At 35.2% G+C, this 17,512-nt stretch overlaps 1 protein-coding gene across 7 annotated transcripts in view; it reads left to right on the top strand.

Annotated features, from left to right (window-relative positions):
- Window positions 1-17,512, top strand: part of SIPA1L2 (signal induced proliferation associated 1 like 2) — a 243,687-nt gene that overhangs the window by 164,587 nt on the left and 61,588 nt on the right. For all 7 annotated transcript variants that reach the window (XM_074262399.1, XM_074262403.1, XM_074262398.1 and 4 more), the window contains exons 7-9: window positions 4,049-4,152; window positions 12,592-12,749; window positions 14,843-15,419. In XM_074262399.1, coding sequence (XP_074118500.1) covers window positions 4,049-4,152; window positions 12,592-12,749; window positions 14,843-15,419 — 839 coding nt within the window. The remainder of the gene's footprint in view (window positions 1-4,048; window positions 4,153-12,591; window positions 12,750-14,842; window positions 15,420-17,512) is intronic.

Raw genomic sequence — 17,512 nt, 5'->3', positions numbered from 1 at the left:
TTTTTATATTTTTTTTTGCCTGTTTTGACAGGAATTATTTCACTTACAATAATCAGATTAAAACACAGTGTGGATATTCATTATGGGCAGGTAGGCCTTGCAGTAGGCTTAGAATCAGGACAGTTCATCTTCCTGAGTTCAGACCTGGACTCAGACACTTTGTAGCTGTGACCCTGGGCAAGTATATTTCTTATCCCAGTTTGCCCCAGTTCCTCATTTGTAAAAGTACCCACAGTAGGACATGGTGGACCCAAATGGAGAGTTGGATTTCCACACCAACAACAAAAGAGATGCTAGTTATAAAGTTCATTGGTTAGATCCTCTATGACCTTGCCAGTAAAAAAAGATAAAACTAGATGACATCTAGAGTCCCTTCCTATTCAACATCCTAGGTTGTTCATATATCCCACAGACAGAAATTCTGATTTAAAAATCATAATCGAGTCAAGTCAAGCATTTGACAAAGCCAAAGCAATAAGCATTGTCTAGTGGTGTCCAGAAACAACAATAAGAGAAAATCAGAATCCAAGTCCCTCTTCTCCAGGATCCCATATTTTAATGAGAGAGATGACATGAAAACATTGATGTATACAAACAAGTCCTAGTTTTTTAGAATCAGATAATGCCTTAGAGAAAAATTTATTGATTTAATAAATCAGAGGTGTCAAATACATGCACTGGGGCTCGGATACTCCTGAGCTGAATTGGAACCAGATTAAAATGTAAAGTGGGAAATACTTAACAAAATAAATAAAAAATTCAATAGATTAAATAAATAAATAAAAAATTCTAAGCCAATGTGGTTCCTGCCTGAATCCTTGCTTGTGGTTTAGTGGCCCCTTTTCTAGTAGAATTTGACCCCACTGCTTTATAGAATAGGAAATGGACAGTTGGATACATAATGTAACTTCTAAGGAGGTACTTGAACCCTATTTCTAGTGCTCTAGGGTTTTTGAGGGCAACATGGCATAGTGTGGATGGAGTGCTGAATGTGGTACCAGGAGAACCTGGATTCAAATCGCACGTTAGAAATGTTCTACTTCTTTGACCCTGAGCGAGTTAGTCTCTTTCATCCTTCTTTTTCTTTTCTTTAAATTGGGGATAATAATGTTACCTTCTGCTCAGGGTTTGGGGAAGGCTTAAATGAGAGAGTTAAAAATGTACTGAACACTCTGCAAGCCTTAAATCTTAATAGAATTGTTAACTTATTATTTTTTTCTTCTGCCCCATTTTTCCTATCCTACTTATTCTAGAAGTTCAGCTAATGATGATGAATTATTGTTGTTTTCTCTCTAGATTAAGATTTCTCTTTATTGCTGAATGTAGCAAGACGTGTGACTATCATTAGAGTCCCACTTTTAATCATTTTAGGTACTTAATTTTTTTTCAAATAGTATTGGTATCTTTTCACTCTACCATACATCTTTACCTAATAGTATGAGTATTAATGTACCAATAAATTTGCTGTGAATTAATATTAAAATACTAGTAAAATACCATTTAATATTTTGGGCTTTGAGATTGGTTAATTTAGCATACTTCCCATACCCTAGAGCAGGGCTTATAAAATTTTTTCCACTTGTGATACATTTTCACTCAAGAAATTTTTATCTGACCCCAAATACATAGATCTATAAAAGATATATACAAATATTTACTAATAATAAGTCATAATTTCATGAGCCTCCACATTCATTTATACAATCGTGTATAAGAAGTTTTGCCTTTGAAATCCAGAAAATGTTCAGGTACCTATACATGCATCTGAAATTCTAACATTTTCATAATGATATTAAATTAGCTATTCCAAAAACATTTTTGAGCTTCCAATATGTACCACACCAGACATTATCAGTGATGCAGAAAAGTATGAGACATAATCCTACCTTTGAGAAACTATATATATCACAGAAAACAGCATGACAGTATAATTCCAGGAATAATGACTGCTCATATGTGTCCAAAGAATAACAGAAATCTGACTCCTGACAGTAAATAGACTTGGATTCTAATCCTTCCTTAAATTAGTCTTTTAAATTGCTGAGTCTCGGTTTACTCTGTAAAATGAGAACAGACTTGACAAAGCTATAAGGTAATGTGCTAGGTCCTGTGCAGTATCTGATGTGGGATGCTAACACAACTCATCCTCATTTCCAGTCCAGCACTCTAATCATAATGCCAAAATTCACATGTGCTTTGCAGCCTAAGGAAGGGTCTACTAGACAGACCATTAAGGAGATTATCTATCTTCTAAAAACAGCAAAAGACGTCAGGTTGTCAAAATTGAATCACAGAGTGTTAATCTCAGTATAGAAATATAAAGGCAATAAGGTTTAGAAAACAGCATGTCATTTGTTTTTCTTCCTTAGAAACTTCATGAATGTTTGGCTTTGGGAAATTCTTTTGCAGTAATGCTTTGGGTAGACCAGTTGGAACCACATTTTAAAAATGGATTTTCTAAAAATTAACATTTCTCTATTTTTTGCCATTAAGTAGTCATCAGTGCTTCTCCTACTAAATTTTAGCCTTTGGGATAAGAGGTTATTGTGGTGGGAGTAATTGAATATACCTAGGCCACGTTAGTCATTGACCTTCAACATATTTATGAGTGAGCCAAGTAATTCAATTCCTCATTGAAGGGGCTTTTATCTTTACCGCATAAATGTGCTTGCTCACTACCAAACCAATGTTCAATTTCAAGGCTCTTAGCCAAGGGAATCCAAATGGAATTTTACTTTCTAAGGACTCCAGTGAAAGGTAAGAAATATGCTGTTCCAATTTAATGAGTAGTTAAGGATGAAAATACCCTTTGGTTTCAAAAAATTAGACATCACGGATTATTAGGTTAATAGCATGTATGTCAATCTAGTAGTTGATTTATCAATATCTCTCTTTAACCAATGAATCATCTCCTTTAATAACTTTGATAATCTCTAAAGGTTATACAAAATACATTTTCTATACAAAGTTTACAATTGAACATAGAAATGGCTCTTTTGCAGTAGAATAATAGAGACCACAATTGAAAAAATGTTAAGGTTACATGAATGTTTAAGTAATTTATAGCTCTAATGATTGGTGTCTTGAGTGCCTGTACAAAGAACGTCTTTGTTTCAGGTGATGCTGAATAACCATTGTTAAAACAGCTTCTTTCTTGTCAAAGAAGTAGCGAACTGGAGGTTGTGGGTAAAATGGGAAGGAGAGGAAGATTTCATAGATTCATTTTTTGTTTTCTCCCCTGCATGGTCTTGGACAAAGTGGCTATGCTTTCATTTAGATATCTCTTATATGATCGTAGTAGGTCATAGCTTACCTCATGTTTTCAGTTTTTATTCAATCCTAGAATTAATCCAGTGGAAGAGGGAATAGCAAATCAGTTTGATAATATCTTTGCAAGGAAACTCCATGAACAGTGAGGTCCATGGGATCATGAAGAGCTGGGGACACACACACACACACACACACACACACACACACACACACACATACACACACGTGTTTCTTGTACAAAATGTTGAATTAATTTTCTATATATAAAACAGTCTTATGACAAGATTTGCTACATAATGAAATAACTTAGAAAAACGCAGAGTCTTCTTTCATCTTCTTGAATTTTGGATAAACCACCCTTCAGTCAAGAATTCATCATAAATACATTAATATAGCAAAGGGCCAGCCTTCATAGATATTGAGCAAATTAGGGATTGATAGCCATATATTAGTCCCTAATATTTTTGAACATATGAAGAACAGTACCCGTAGTGATACAACCAACAAAGCCCTCTGCTAATTCCCATATAATTCCCAGGCAAAAGTTGAAGAAAAATACAAGGTAGATAGGTAGAGATTGAATGAGAAAAAGAGCCTAAGATAAGAGTGGATAGAGAGACTGAGTCCATGTTTAATCAGCAACTTAATCACATTATGCTCTTTTCTAAGTTTTAGAACTGAGGAGTGCCAGCCAGTGATAATCTTTGACATTTCAATAATGTATGATACAGATTTTGTACTTTTCTAACTTTATTTTGTAATTGAATTTTATTTTCAGCTGATTCCACAGGAACCCATTCTCTCTATACCACCTATAAAGATTATGAAGTCATGTTTCACGTGTCAACTATGCTACCCTATATGCCCAATAATAGGCAACAGGTATGTTTTCTTTTTCCTCATAATTTCCTTTAAAAAATTAAGTAACAATGTTGAAGTGGTAGCCAACCTAAATGGTGTAAATATTGAGATGAATCGTTGTGTATTTGCTATTTAAGTAACATATGCATTGTCACTTGAGAATATTTTGTTTAGAGAAACTTTATATAGGGGACTACATTTGTCTGGAGGCCTTAGTTTGCCAACCCCTGGTCATACTTCTCTGATACATCCTTCTTGTACTGCGCACCCATGATTTCATCACTACTATTATTGACATGTTTTTTTCCAGAAATCCTCTAAAAAGGATTAGTGGACAGGATGGGGGAAAGCATCTTCTTCCTTTTTAAATTTCTTAGCAAGATCAGGGTATATGAAATGTTTTGAAAACATTGAAATGCCATAGAAAAGTCACTTATTATCATCTCATTTTATTTAGATTGTCCATCTGTCTTCCCACATTGTCAATCTTCAGTGAGTAATTTTCCACTATATCTTGGATGCAGGTTACCCTGATGGTCACCGTAGAGATTTTCAGTCTCTTTGGAGTTACATTTCTAATTTTTCTGAGATATTATAGTAGATACAGGCTTTTGTGGCAACAAGCATTTTGGGATCATTGAAAGCTTTGTCTCCAAACGGATCCAGTGCTGCTACTTCTGCCTACTATTTGGCCCATTTCATCTTCCATCTGAAATACCTGACTTACAATTTGAATAGTTATATGTTGCATATCTAGGCAACATGCTATTTTTTCTACCTCATTTTTCTTATGTGCATGATTAGTTTTATTTTCTTCTCATTGCTGAAAGCTCTGCCTTATTTTAGGGTTCAGTTCATTTAATGTAGTGCCTTCTTTGAGTAGTATCTAGAGGAGCCATCACTTTTCTGGAATGCAGACCTAATCTAAAAGGCCACAAGAGCTGATAAATGAACTGTGCTCTTGACTAATAATGATTCCAATGGAGAACCCTACAGCAGTGATGCTTTGTATTAGCAAGTCAGTATTAACCAGTTGTTCATTCATATGAAAAAAGTATTTACATGTATAATTTATAAAATTTGTAAACACATACATATATATGTGTGAATATTCAAGAACTCTGCTTTGAGATTAATCTTAAAATAGAGAAGGTAAGGATAGAATCATTAAATGACTTTATGAAGACAATCCTTGAGTTTACGTATACACAACGCTGGATTCATCTATAATGGTACATAATATTTTGGACAAGTAAAATGCATATCCTTTATCATATAACTGATCACATTCTGAGACCCTGTGTACAAAGAGAAATACATTTGAATCAGCTATAATATAATAAAAGTGTTGTTTATATCAGGTCTTGATGATTGTCCTGGTTTTTCAGGCAGCTGCATGTTCAAAACTTTGCTTGTAACTTGAATCTCCCATTAATCATTGACATTATTTAAGTAAATCATATATTCAAGTCACATCTTTCAGCCTCTGTTTCTAGATAGGTAAAATGGCAAGAAATAACAATTTGAGTGCTTAGATCACAGGGTTATAGGGAACAAATGAGATGATGTCTATAAAGTGCACTGATTAAAAACCTTAAATGAACTGCTCCCCCCCCCCAACTCCACCATGTCTTCAAATCTCTCCTTCCTTGTCGGTACTTAAGTTTTTCTGGCTTCCTTTAAGTCCCAACTGAAATCCCACCTTCTACAGAAAGCCTTTTTCAACCTCTCTTAATTCTAGTGTCTTCCCTCTGTTAATTATTTCCTATTTGTCTTGTATATAGTTTGTTTATACCTGTTCATTTGCTGCTTCTCTTCCCCATAAGATTGTGAGCTCTTGAAGGGACTGTCTTTTGCCCACAGTGCTGGAAAAGTGGTAGATTTTTAATAAATGTTTATTGACTGTCGTGCTCATCATACCAGTTACTTGATTTCATCAAGGGCAGATGGATGCTAATCTTGGATAAAAACTCGATATATATATATTTTTTTTTGGGGGGGGGGGTTCTTGGCTAAAAAAAAAAGAAAGAAAAAGAAGGAAAGAAGAACTGAGAAAATGCTTTTTTTTTTCATTGTAAATATCATAATTTCATCTATCTCAATCAAAAGTTCTATCCTTTCTTTAATCTTTTTTTCTTCTTAGTTGTACTTAGTTTCCTTTACCAGCCTCGGCTCCTTCAACATTTCTGATGCTGTTTTAACTAGGACTTTTATAGGACCCTGCCTGTCACATGCTTATTCATTCTCCTTGTTGCCTAACACTGTTATGCCACAGTTCTCTTTTATTGTCCTGACTCAGTCTCCCTAATTAATTATCCTGACCCAGTCCTGACCCAGTTTCTTCTCAAAGCTCAGTCCTGCAAAATCTCCTCTCCCTCCTTTCAGAATACTTGATAAGGGTAGTAAAAGATCTTATGATTTAGAATATCAGAATGCTTCTCCCCATCCCAAGCTATCAGAATGTCAGATACTGCCTTATCAAGATGCTTCTCCCCATCTCTGGGGTTCCTCCCCCCATTAGGTCATCCCATGCCCCATGCTCTGTCAGAATCGGATTGTCAGAGTCCTGTTCCTGCTCTCAGCACCCTGACTCCACCCCTGCCTCAGTACCCTCTTAGTCTGAGCCATGTGTTTATATGTCATTGAGAACTCTCATTGTTTGCTGGATTCTTGGAGAAAATAGTCTCATTCAGCCCTGGGACCAAACCATGGATCCATTAGGTCCCAGTAAATCTCGCCCATTTAATAATTTATTAAATGCTCTCTGATCTCTATCTTGCCTCAGTTTCTCCAGCATTATAGCACTACTTCTTTGTTTTTCTTTTTCAAATCAGAGTTCCCAGTGTTTCTACCATAGTCTCTTTACATGAATTCCACTTTGCTCCTTTGAAATAGCTTCTCTTTGTTTCTTCACAATTTCTTTTGTGAGCATCTTTTATCCATCCTAGATTTATCATCTCCTTTTAGTCCATGTGGTGCCACCTGTCTTTGAAGTTTCTTAATTATGATACAAAGAAATTGGTTTTCATTTTATCTAATATAGAAATGGGAAGATAACTTGGCTTTACTTTTGTATTGATGGCAGTTTGAGGATCTCTTTATATTTAAAACAGCTCTCTTCATATAAACCAGGGAATCTTTCCAGCCTTTGTTCACCAATTTTCATCTAATTGTTACATTTCCCCTACTCCAATTTGTTCAAATTCTATTTTTCTTTTAATTCCCTTCCCCCCACTCCCCCCCCTTTTTTTTTGCACTGGTGTTATTGTTTCTAAATGCAGTTTCGGGAGTGTGTGCTAAGTGGCAATATTATCACCTCTTAAAATGACTTCATCTTTATTTTTGCATATGTATACTTTAAGAGCAGGAACTATTTGGTTTTTGTCTTTCTATGCCCATTTGCTGATGTCTTTTACACAGCAGATACTTAATAAATGTGTTTAAGTTGAATTGAATCAAGGCCACCATCTTGTTTTGCCTTGACTATGATTCATTGTTCTAGTACAAAACTGAGAATAACAGTAGGAAATCCAAGTAAAAGTAAATAGAGAAGATAATTATAATGTTATGGATGGGTACAAAAGTTATCAACACTGCTTGTAAGTATTGGTGGAGTCATGTTTTTTCTTCATATTCTAGTAATGCTCTAATTCTCATTTTTTTATAAGCCTTAACCCCCTGCTTCAATCCATCACAGTGATCTTCTTAAAATATTGAGTGAGGTGCAACTTTAATAAAATCAAATTTTATAGAAATAAATGTAAAGTACTAGACTTAGATTTGCAAACTGCATATATATATACATATATATGAAACTAATATTTAAGTTAGGCTATCTCATAAATGATCAGAAGATATACACACACATACACACACATATATATTATATATAATTACAAATATGTTTAACATATGTATGTGTGTTTGTATGTGTATACTTATCTAGATAGATATGGATAGAAAAATAGCATTTATGAAAACGAACGCTGCTCTCTTCCTCCTTATATTTCTAGTGCCTTTCCTTCAAGATTATCTACCATTTGTGCTATTTCTTTATCTATCCAAATATCTATCTATCTATCTATCCATCCATCCATCCATCCATCTACTAGCTGCTGGTCAGATGGAAAGACCCAGAATTCCTCACTTAGCATGCATTGACAAAGCAGATGGTAATGTAATGCTTTAATGTTTTTTCTATTGAATCACATGATTTGGTTTTATTTTGTTTCTAAATCTGACATACTGTGCTACATTAATAAAAGAATATCAACCAAAATGAGAGAGGTTTAAAAGTCTCTCTGGAGGACACTGCCCAAACCACTTGTGGAATATTTTTTTATCTAATTATTGTTGTTGAGTTTGTTGGGGTTTTTTGATGGCATTACATTGTACAAAGTGCTAGTATGTATCTGGAGGAGAAAAATCAGTATTTGAGTTAGCTTGAAACCATCCTAGGCCTTCTTTGACAGTTACAAGATCAGAACATAATTGAGGAAACATTGAACCAGAATCCACAAATTGGTTATACTTGAACCATTCTATCTTCTCTTCCAGAAGGAAATAATATGGCATTTTTGATTGATACTAAAGACATTCCTTTAAATCTCAGTACCTGCTGTAGATCTAGGACTTGAATTAATTTTAATTTCGACAAAAATCAGGATAGACATTTTCTGCCAAGTGACCATTGTTCATTGGAAGAACAGTTATCAATTTCGCTCACCTTCTTGAAATGTTCTCCTAGTCTTAAAATAAGTCAATTTTTTTTTAGGCTTGCATCTTATAATCGCATTACTAATTACAGTTCTATTCTTTATATCTTATATTAGAATAAAGTCTATTAAAACACATACATATACCCTCACAGGTGATTTTTCAAAAAAAATTACATAAATTTGTTCTTATTTTATTTAAACTAATTTTTTTTGAACAGGCCATGGTTTTCTTTTCTTTTCTTTCTTTCTTCTTTTTTTCCCTGAGGCTGGGGTTAAGTGACTTGCCCAGGGTCACACAACTAGGAAGTGTTAAGTGCCTGAGACCAGATTTGAACTCGGGTCCTCCTGAATTCAAGGCTGGTGCTCTATCCACTGCACCACCTAGCTGCCTCAAACAAGCCATGGTTTTCTAGCTTCCCATGAAGCTTTTCTACATTAGGAGTCAAGTTCCTAAAATTACTTTGGAGATCACTATCAGTATAACATCTGAACATTTTCATTGTGGATTTCGGTAAAAAACAGTATTTTCACTTTGCTCCTAACCCTGGGCCTTATTCTTGCTTTGTCACTTTAAAATTTTGAAATGCTACTGGACCGATTGTATACAATCACAGAACATTAGAGGTAGAAGAGTTGAGGAAACTGCATCTCAGAGAGATTGCTATGCCCTAGATCCTGTAGTCATTGTAGTGGCACTTAAACCTATCCCCTCTGATTCCAAGGCTAGCGTTCTGAGTTCTGCATCTCTCAGCTTCCTCTCTGTTAAATAAGACTTACTGAGATTGCCCTTTCAGTGAGCCTGGGTTTGAATGGAAGTTAATGAAACTCCTTACGGTGCTGAAGTTTTATGGATGATCCCTAGGCCACAAAGGAAAACAAGACAATATTTCTCATCTATTGTCTCAAGGAAATTAGAAGGTTGCTTAATAACTGTCAGAAAGCCTATGAAGGATTAATCCTTCAGTTTTCCTGAGCAAATATACATATAGATAATGGCATCCATCCCTCTCTCTGCTCTTTACCTGGGCAGAGTATCTGGGACTATTCTTCCATGAACCTACATGTTGGAACTATTTTCTTGCATTTGAAAAGCCCAAGAACCGATGCAAGTCCTCCATGCTTGATACAGTTTTTAAAACATAAAGTTGCATTCTTCATAAATCATTCTTCCAGAGTACAAGTTGCCCTTTGTAGGATATGTGGGTAACATATAAAGTCTTCCTTTTCCTTGCTAATCCCTATGAGAGCTTTACATTTTCCTTTCTTTATAAACTTCTCCTTCAGAAGTACTCTGTTCCTATAGTTCGCTAAGGTAGAGCCTCTCCAAGACATCCTTTGTCCCATTTTATAAAGGAAAATAATGTACTTGGAGAGAGTAATATGGATTCAGGATGTTGTCAAGGTAACCAGTCTTACTGTTTCTTCTACCTTGCAATTTAAATACCCCCGTGGAGCAGTACAGAGTTGGGCACAAGTGCTACCTTAACGAGGAAGAGTAATTGGATAGAAATAGCAATAATGCATAGCCTAATGAGTTGGTTTCCTTACTATCTTTGTTTAATTGAAAGAGTTGCCACATTGGAACAGCAACACAACTGTCAGCCTGCAAAGTGGAACGCCACAACTTGCTTCTTGGCCTTGACAGTTAGGATCTCATTCTTTCCCCTCCGGGTTGATAATTCATTTGTGTTAAATTTCCTGGGCAGAGGACAAGATGAATGACTAAAGAGACTGATTTTGCTTTAAAAAGTACCTTTAAGGGTCTGGTTTTTGTTGTTGTGAAGCTGTTTATTTATATTATCTGGAACTTAGTTTCTCTTGTCCACCAATGAGATATCGGAATATTTGGCTGACTTGGTAAGTGGCAGCTCAGGATTCTCGGAATAGTTTTGTTTATTCAAATGTGTGTATGTTAAGGACACAATTATTTTTCTTCTTCATGTTGATTATCTGACAGTACTCTAACTTAATTGGTCCCATAAGGTGCAAGACCTTATTTGCTACTAAGTTTAATGTGAATTTTAAAGACCATATTTTTGCTAAATTTCTAGGTAGAGTTTCAGAACTGTGTTCCTTATGAATTCTATTTACTGTTTGGATCTGTATTTATCACCTGTGCTTTAAAAATCTCAAACTCTGCTCCAAGATAGTGAAGTCATTTTCCCGTGTTCATTGCCTTAACCCTGGTGAATCTGTGGCAATTTGTTTTCATGAGTATTTGGATTAAGCTTCCTAGAAGTCTGTGATGATAAAATAGCATGTTTTAAATTGCAAGAACAAAATTCAAGCTAATCACTGTAGAAACTTACCATTAAACATTTGGTGGATAGAGAGGCATTCAAAAAATATTTATCTATGAGTTAGGTTGGCACTTTGCTTGATACTGATAATAAAAAGGCAAAAATACTAAAGCCCTGCCCTCAAGGAGCTTAAACACTATTAGGGAGAAACAGCAATATAAAAGTAAATATAAACAAAGGAATTTCTAGGGGGATCAGTATTAGCCACAGGTATGAAGTAGTCCTTGAGAAAATATTGAAAAAAAATATAAGGAGTCTATGAGGTGTCTGTAGTAAAGGACATTTCTAGATATGGGGGAAAACTCATGCAAAGGTAAAGAGGCTGTGGGAAGGAGCGTTCTGTATAAGGGACAATTGGGCCATTTTGGCACGAATGCACTTCTTGAAGGAGAATATAATGCAGTGATCTTGGGTAAGCCAGACTGTGAAGGGCTTTAAATGTCAAAGAGGAGTTTCTATAGTTTATCCTAGAAAAAATTCACCACAATTAATGTTTTTATGAGCAAAAGAATGATGGTTATGCTGTAAGAAAATCAGTTTCACAACTGCGTAGAGGATAGATTGGAGAAGATAAAGCTTGGAGACAAGGACACCAATCATTCAGGAAGCTATTGTGGTAGCCTGGGGAGAGGTGTTAAGAACCTTAACTAAGAAGGTGGCTTTTTAAGTAGAAGAAAGACTACAAATGTGAAAAATATTGATTTCTCTTTGTTGAAGTCTCAGTGAGATGATAGGATGGGGGAGGTGAGAAAGCAAAGAGCAGGGAGTAAATTCTACATGATTGGTAGAATGCCAATGCCCTCCACATAAATAGGGATGAAAGACTAGTTTCTTTGCCAATTAGTTCTAATGAGTTTATATTAAATAATGGAACACAGAGGATGAGAGGAAGTTGAAATTTGCAAGGGCGAAAGTAAATTAAATGTAAATATTAAATATTCATGTAAATATTAGATGTAAAAATGAAAGTTTGCTTCACTTTTTAGCTTCTAGTAAAAACTGGAAGAACTTGTGTTAAAAAACATTTTTTGAATCTAAGTCTATAAGTATTTGTTATGGACTTGCATGGGCAAGATCCTGCACCAAAAGCTATAAGATACAAAGGCAAAATAAAAAATTTGTGCCCGTGTTCAAGGAGCTGACGTTATATATGAGACAGAAAACATGAGAAGAAACTGAAGGATAGATTGCTTAGACTGAACTCAAAAGTTAGAGGTATAAAGTTGAAAACTTATGTTGCTTCTTTTCATAGATCCTCTGATTTCAACCCAGTTTCCTGTTGTAATGCTAAGTTTTTGGCAATTAGCTTCTAAAGAATAGTACTATTTTTTGAGCAGTGTTTTTGAAATGAACTTCAGTGAATTGTGCAAATAAAAAAAAGTATGAAGAATTTTTTCCATTCATAATTTGCTTTTCTTTGTGTGTCCATTTCTTATGTATAGCTCCTAAGGAAAAGGCATATAGGAAATGACATCGTTACCATTGTCTTCCAAGAGCCTGGAGCACTTCCTTTTACTCCAAAAAATATCCGATCTCAGTTTCAACACGTCTTTGTTATTGTCAAGGTGCACAATCCTTGCACTGAAAATGTGTGTTATAGGTGAGTCTGTATGTCCTAATTTATTTGGCTAGCTTGGTTTCAGTATTGCATCTTTCACCATCTATTCCTCTTTATTCCTCCAAATTCTGCTTGGTTCCTAATTGTATATTCCTTTCTGTCATTTTTTTTTTTGCCATGTAAGAAAGTAAAATATCTTAGAAAGAACACATAGCATTCTGAATTAAGTAATTTCCTTAGATATACACACACATCTTCATTTTATCTTTTCATAATTGTACCTCTTGCTATTTCTTTTGTTCCTAATTTCAGCTCCTTTAAAATATGCACTAGGACAATTAGTTAAAATACGGAACTGTACTGCAAGAATCATTCATTATTCTGACATAAGTCTGAGGATGTGGGAAACAACTCACTATTCTTGAAAACTCCTATGTGATGGTTTGAAACTCACTTGGAAGAGTCATCAAATTAAATAGAAACACCAGGCAGCTTGTTCAGAGCCAGAAACAAGATTTTATTAGTTTAGCCCTGAGCAAAATTCAGTCTTACTCATCTTTTCATCAAAAATGAATGATAAAATACCAGAGCAGGCATTTTATAGCCTCAAAAAGTACCTGTGCCCCTAATACCCAGAACTGGTCCCCAAATTACATGTAGAAAAATATATATACTACCTAATAAGCATTCATGTTGAATACTTATGAAACAAAAACAACTTTACTCATTCAAAGAATCAATAGTTTTCTTTGAAATTCAGTAGTTGTATCACTCCCTAACCTTGTTATTAGACCATAATTATTGAAGCAGACAGTGGGATAGAGTATAATTTTGACCAAGAAATCATTCACAAAAATCATTTATATATCATGTTAAAAGTTACTCATGTGTTTTCATTCCACTGTTACCCATCTCCCTCCATCAAAATCGAACACCTCTTTCAGTATTTACATGATGAGAATGGAGGAAGAAATAATTTGGGGCTTGTTTTTTTTTTCTCAGAGAAATGAATTAGTAAAAAAGGAAGAGACAAGATGGAAAGAATCAGTCAGCAAGCATTTATTAGTTAGATACCACCTATGGTCTGGGTCAGTGCTACAGATATACAGGAAAGCAAAACAGTTCCAGCTTTTAAATGGGAAAGACTAATATTAAGAGAGATTTGGAAAGTGTTCTTGGGATGGGATTTTGGTTGGTATTTGAAGAAAGCTATGAAGCAGAGAAGAAGGAGAGAATTACTGGAATGGGGGACAGCCATTAAATAATGGCTGTAATAAAAAAAATACCTCCAATAGAGAAATAGAGTATATTTTTTGAGGAATAGCAAGAAAGGCAGCATCACTGGTTCTCATAGCATTTGGGCAAGACTCAAATATAAAAACTGGAAAGGCAGCAGGAAGGTTAAAAACCATTGAACACCAGAGGATTTTAAATTTGCTCCTGAGACTGATAGAGAGACACTGAAAATTATTGAATTGAGTGACATGGTCAAACCTGCATTTTAGAAAGATAGTTTTAAAAGTGAATGGAGGAAGGACTTGAGTTGGAAGAAATTTGACCAACTAAAAGGTTATAATTTATTAGCATACAGTATTTGTTAAATACTATTTTAAAGAAAATAATTGTAATTATAATATAATAGATATTTTTTTGCTATTCTAAAACTTTAGCAATTTCTCACTAGATACATAATAAAGTCAAAATACTTCACTGGTCTTCAAGGGCTTCTATGATTTGGCCACAAAATATCCTTTTTGTTTCGTGTCATTTCATTATATGAATATCTACCCTCACATGTTCCATGGTTTCCTACTTGTCTCCATTCCCTCTACTGCATTTAAACCTTTATAATTCCATCATTTTTTTCAGTCATAATTCAAATAATGTCTCTTCTGTGACACTGTCTTATGCCTTCCAAATAGATTTGATCTTTCTGCCTTAACACTTATTTGAATTGTTCTTAGAAAACAGCATATTCTTCCTTATATTGTAGTACATGTAAATAAATAAGTAATCAACTAAGTAATTTTAAGCAATTCAAGCAATCTAAGCGAGTAATCTAACTTAAAAACGAGTCTGTGGAAAGCTTTGGTTGCTAAATTTCCTTTCTTTTCTATTTTTTTCCTGACCTACAGTGTTGGAGTTTCAAGATCAAAAGATGTACCACCATTTGGTCCACCAATTCCCAAAGGTGTGACTTTTCCAAAATCAGCAGTTTTTAGGGACTTCCTATTAGCCAAAGTGATCAATGCTGAAAATTCAGCCCACAAGTCAGAAAAGTTTCGAGCAATGGCTACCCGAACAAGGCAGGAATACTTGAAAGATCTAGCAGAAAACTTTGTGACTACAGCTACAGTGGATACCTCCGTCAAGTTCAGCTTCATTACATTAGGGGCAAAGAAAAAGGAGAAAGTAAAACCAAGGAAGGATGCTCACTTATACAGCGTTGGGGCTATCATGTGGAATGTCATAGCACGAGACTTTGGCCGGTCTGCAGACATTGAATGTCTCCTAGGAATCTCCAATGAATTTATCATGTTGATTGAAAAGGAGTCTAAGAACGTTGTATTTAACTGTTCCTGCAGAGATGTTATTGGATGGACCTCTGGATTAATGAGCATCAAAGTGTTTTATGAAAGAGGAGAATGTATTCTTCTGTCTACAGTGGATAATTGCACTGATGATATAAGGGAAATTGTTCAGAGATTAGGAGTAAGTACATGTCATGCTGTGATGCTTTCTTCATCTTTGTTCCTCCAATACCAGAATCAATTTTGACTAATCAAGGAATTCTCCCTTAAACAATTTTTTAAAAAGAAATAGTTACTCTTTCTCGTAGAAGCAAAGCTGTCAGACTTTGAACCATTTTGAACAGTTGCTAAGTAAATGGAAGTGGGGAGAGGTATCACTTACAAACTGATCGTAGAAGACAGTTTTCTTGGTTCAAAATGATTCAGCATGATCAACTGCCTTCAGTAATTTCTTGTGGAAATTGTTATTTTTCTGTCTGTCAGGCAGGGTGTCTGCAAACCAAACATGCACACATTCAAATCTCTCAGCCTCAACCCCCAACCAGGGCAGCCTTGAGTCAGAACAACTTTCTGCTCTCATCATAAGAGTTTTGATCCCGTGGCAATTTTAGGTGTTTGCTGACAGAGTGATAGGGGTGTCTAGGGGGAGTAATATGGCAGAGTGATTAGTCACTTCTTCATGCTCCTCTAGGAGGCTGTAGATAAAATACTGTTATTGGTGCCAGCTCATTTCGTGCTTAACCTGGTCCATACGAGGATATCAATTAGCACTTCTCTGGCATAGATTTTGTGCAACCCAAAAAGTTACAAAGTCTCTGGGTCCACACTAATGTGGAAAAGAAAGAAATGTTCATATCGGTCTTCCTACTTCAGCCACTGAGGGATCAATATTGTTTAGCCACTGTTCAGTCATTCATAGTAAATTGACTGGAATTCTAGCTTCCTCATAGCCCTATTTCATTTCTAGTGAGGCCTAGAAAAAACAAACAAACAAACAAAAAATCCTACTTTGTTGCCCAAAAGTAGTATTCTGTGACTAATAAAATCTTGTCTGCATGCTTTCAGGATTAACTTTGGACCTAATCTGCCATTCATCACTTGTTTCTCCAGAAAGACTCCCCCAGTTCTTATCTCAGAGTGCAAAGAGCAACTCAAACCAAAAATACTCAAGACACTACTATCATCAGTACATATTCCTCATGAGAATAAGGGGACATAGTCAAATGAGACAAAAATAATTTGAAATAGTCAAGGTGTTTATCTTGAAATAGTGATAATAAATGATAGTTTGTTGAGCAAGTTTTTCCCCTAAAGTGCTCAGAAGAAAAGCACGTTATGTAATTGACATGGTTTTTTTCTTTGTAATAGTAATTAGTCATATTTATTGAACAACTTTTCTTACAAAAAGCACAAAAAATTTTCCCCACATTTATTCTCACTTCATGTCTTTATGTATATCAGCCATAATTTATATTCTAGGAAGTTCTTGGTATCCTAGTGCTCACACCAGGACTTAATTTAAATATTTCAGATTTTTAGGCATCTATAGAATGGCATAATGTGGCATTTTATGAGAGGGTAAAGACTAGCTCCTGTAATGAATGACCCTGAAGCGTCTCATCTTTGAGAATTGCTGATTGGTGTTTCGGCGCTCATCTTATCCATATATTCTATACAGAAGCTCTCTGTGGGCTGAGCTGAAGTCTACTAAAAAATTTTTTTGTGAACCCCCAGGCAAACCATTTGTCAGCAGTGAGATCCTCAAAGATGCATTTTGATCTAAAATACTCTTTTTGAAGATTAGAATCCTTGGGCCTGCAAGGAACTAGCTTCTTCTTTTGTTCTTTATTCCATGGATCTCTGGCAGGACTTCAGACTAACCCTAATATAAATCTATATCCACATGAATAGTTCTGGGGATTTCAAATTGAGGCATCTTATGTTCATAAGTTTAAGATTTCCTTCTTAATCACACTCACTTAGATGTTCTTTTCCCCTGGATGACCTTTCCTTGTCCCAGTCATTCTACCTATTTCTTACAGTTGTCTCTCCAGAGTGGCAAGGAAGAGAGAATTTTATTCTCATTTAATGCAGATCCATTTGTTGTACAGTAAGATAAACACTGACTAGGGAATTAAGCAATCTTGATTCTAGTTTGAACTCTGCCACTTACTGAGGGTCTAGACATCTAACATTTTAGAGACTCCTTCCTCACTCATAAAAGGAAAGGATTGGACAAAATGATTCCTTAGATTGTAGCAGGCCTAAATTAGT

Source organism: Sminthopsis crassicaudata, chromosome 4, assembly GCF_048593235.1.
Source record: "Sminthopsis crassicaudata isolate SCR6 chromosome 4, ASM4859323v1, whole genome shotgun sequence".
NCBI classification, from domain to species: Eukaryota; Metazoa; Chordata; class Mammalia; order Dasyuromorphia; family Dasyuridae; genus Sminthopsis; species Sminthopsis crassicaudata.
Note: the sequence above shows the minus strand (reverse complement) of the source record. Positions and strands in the feature narration are given on the sequence as shown.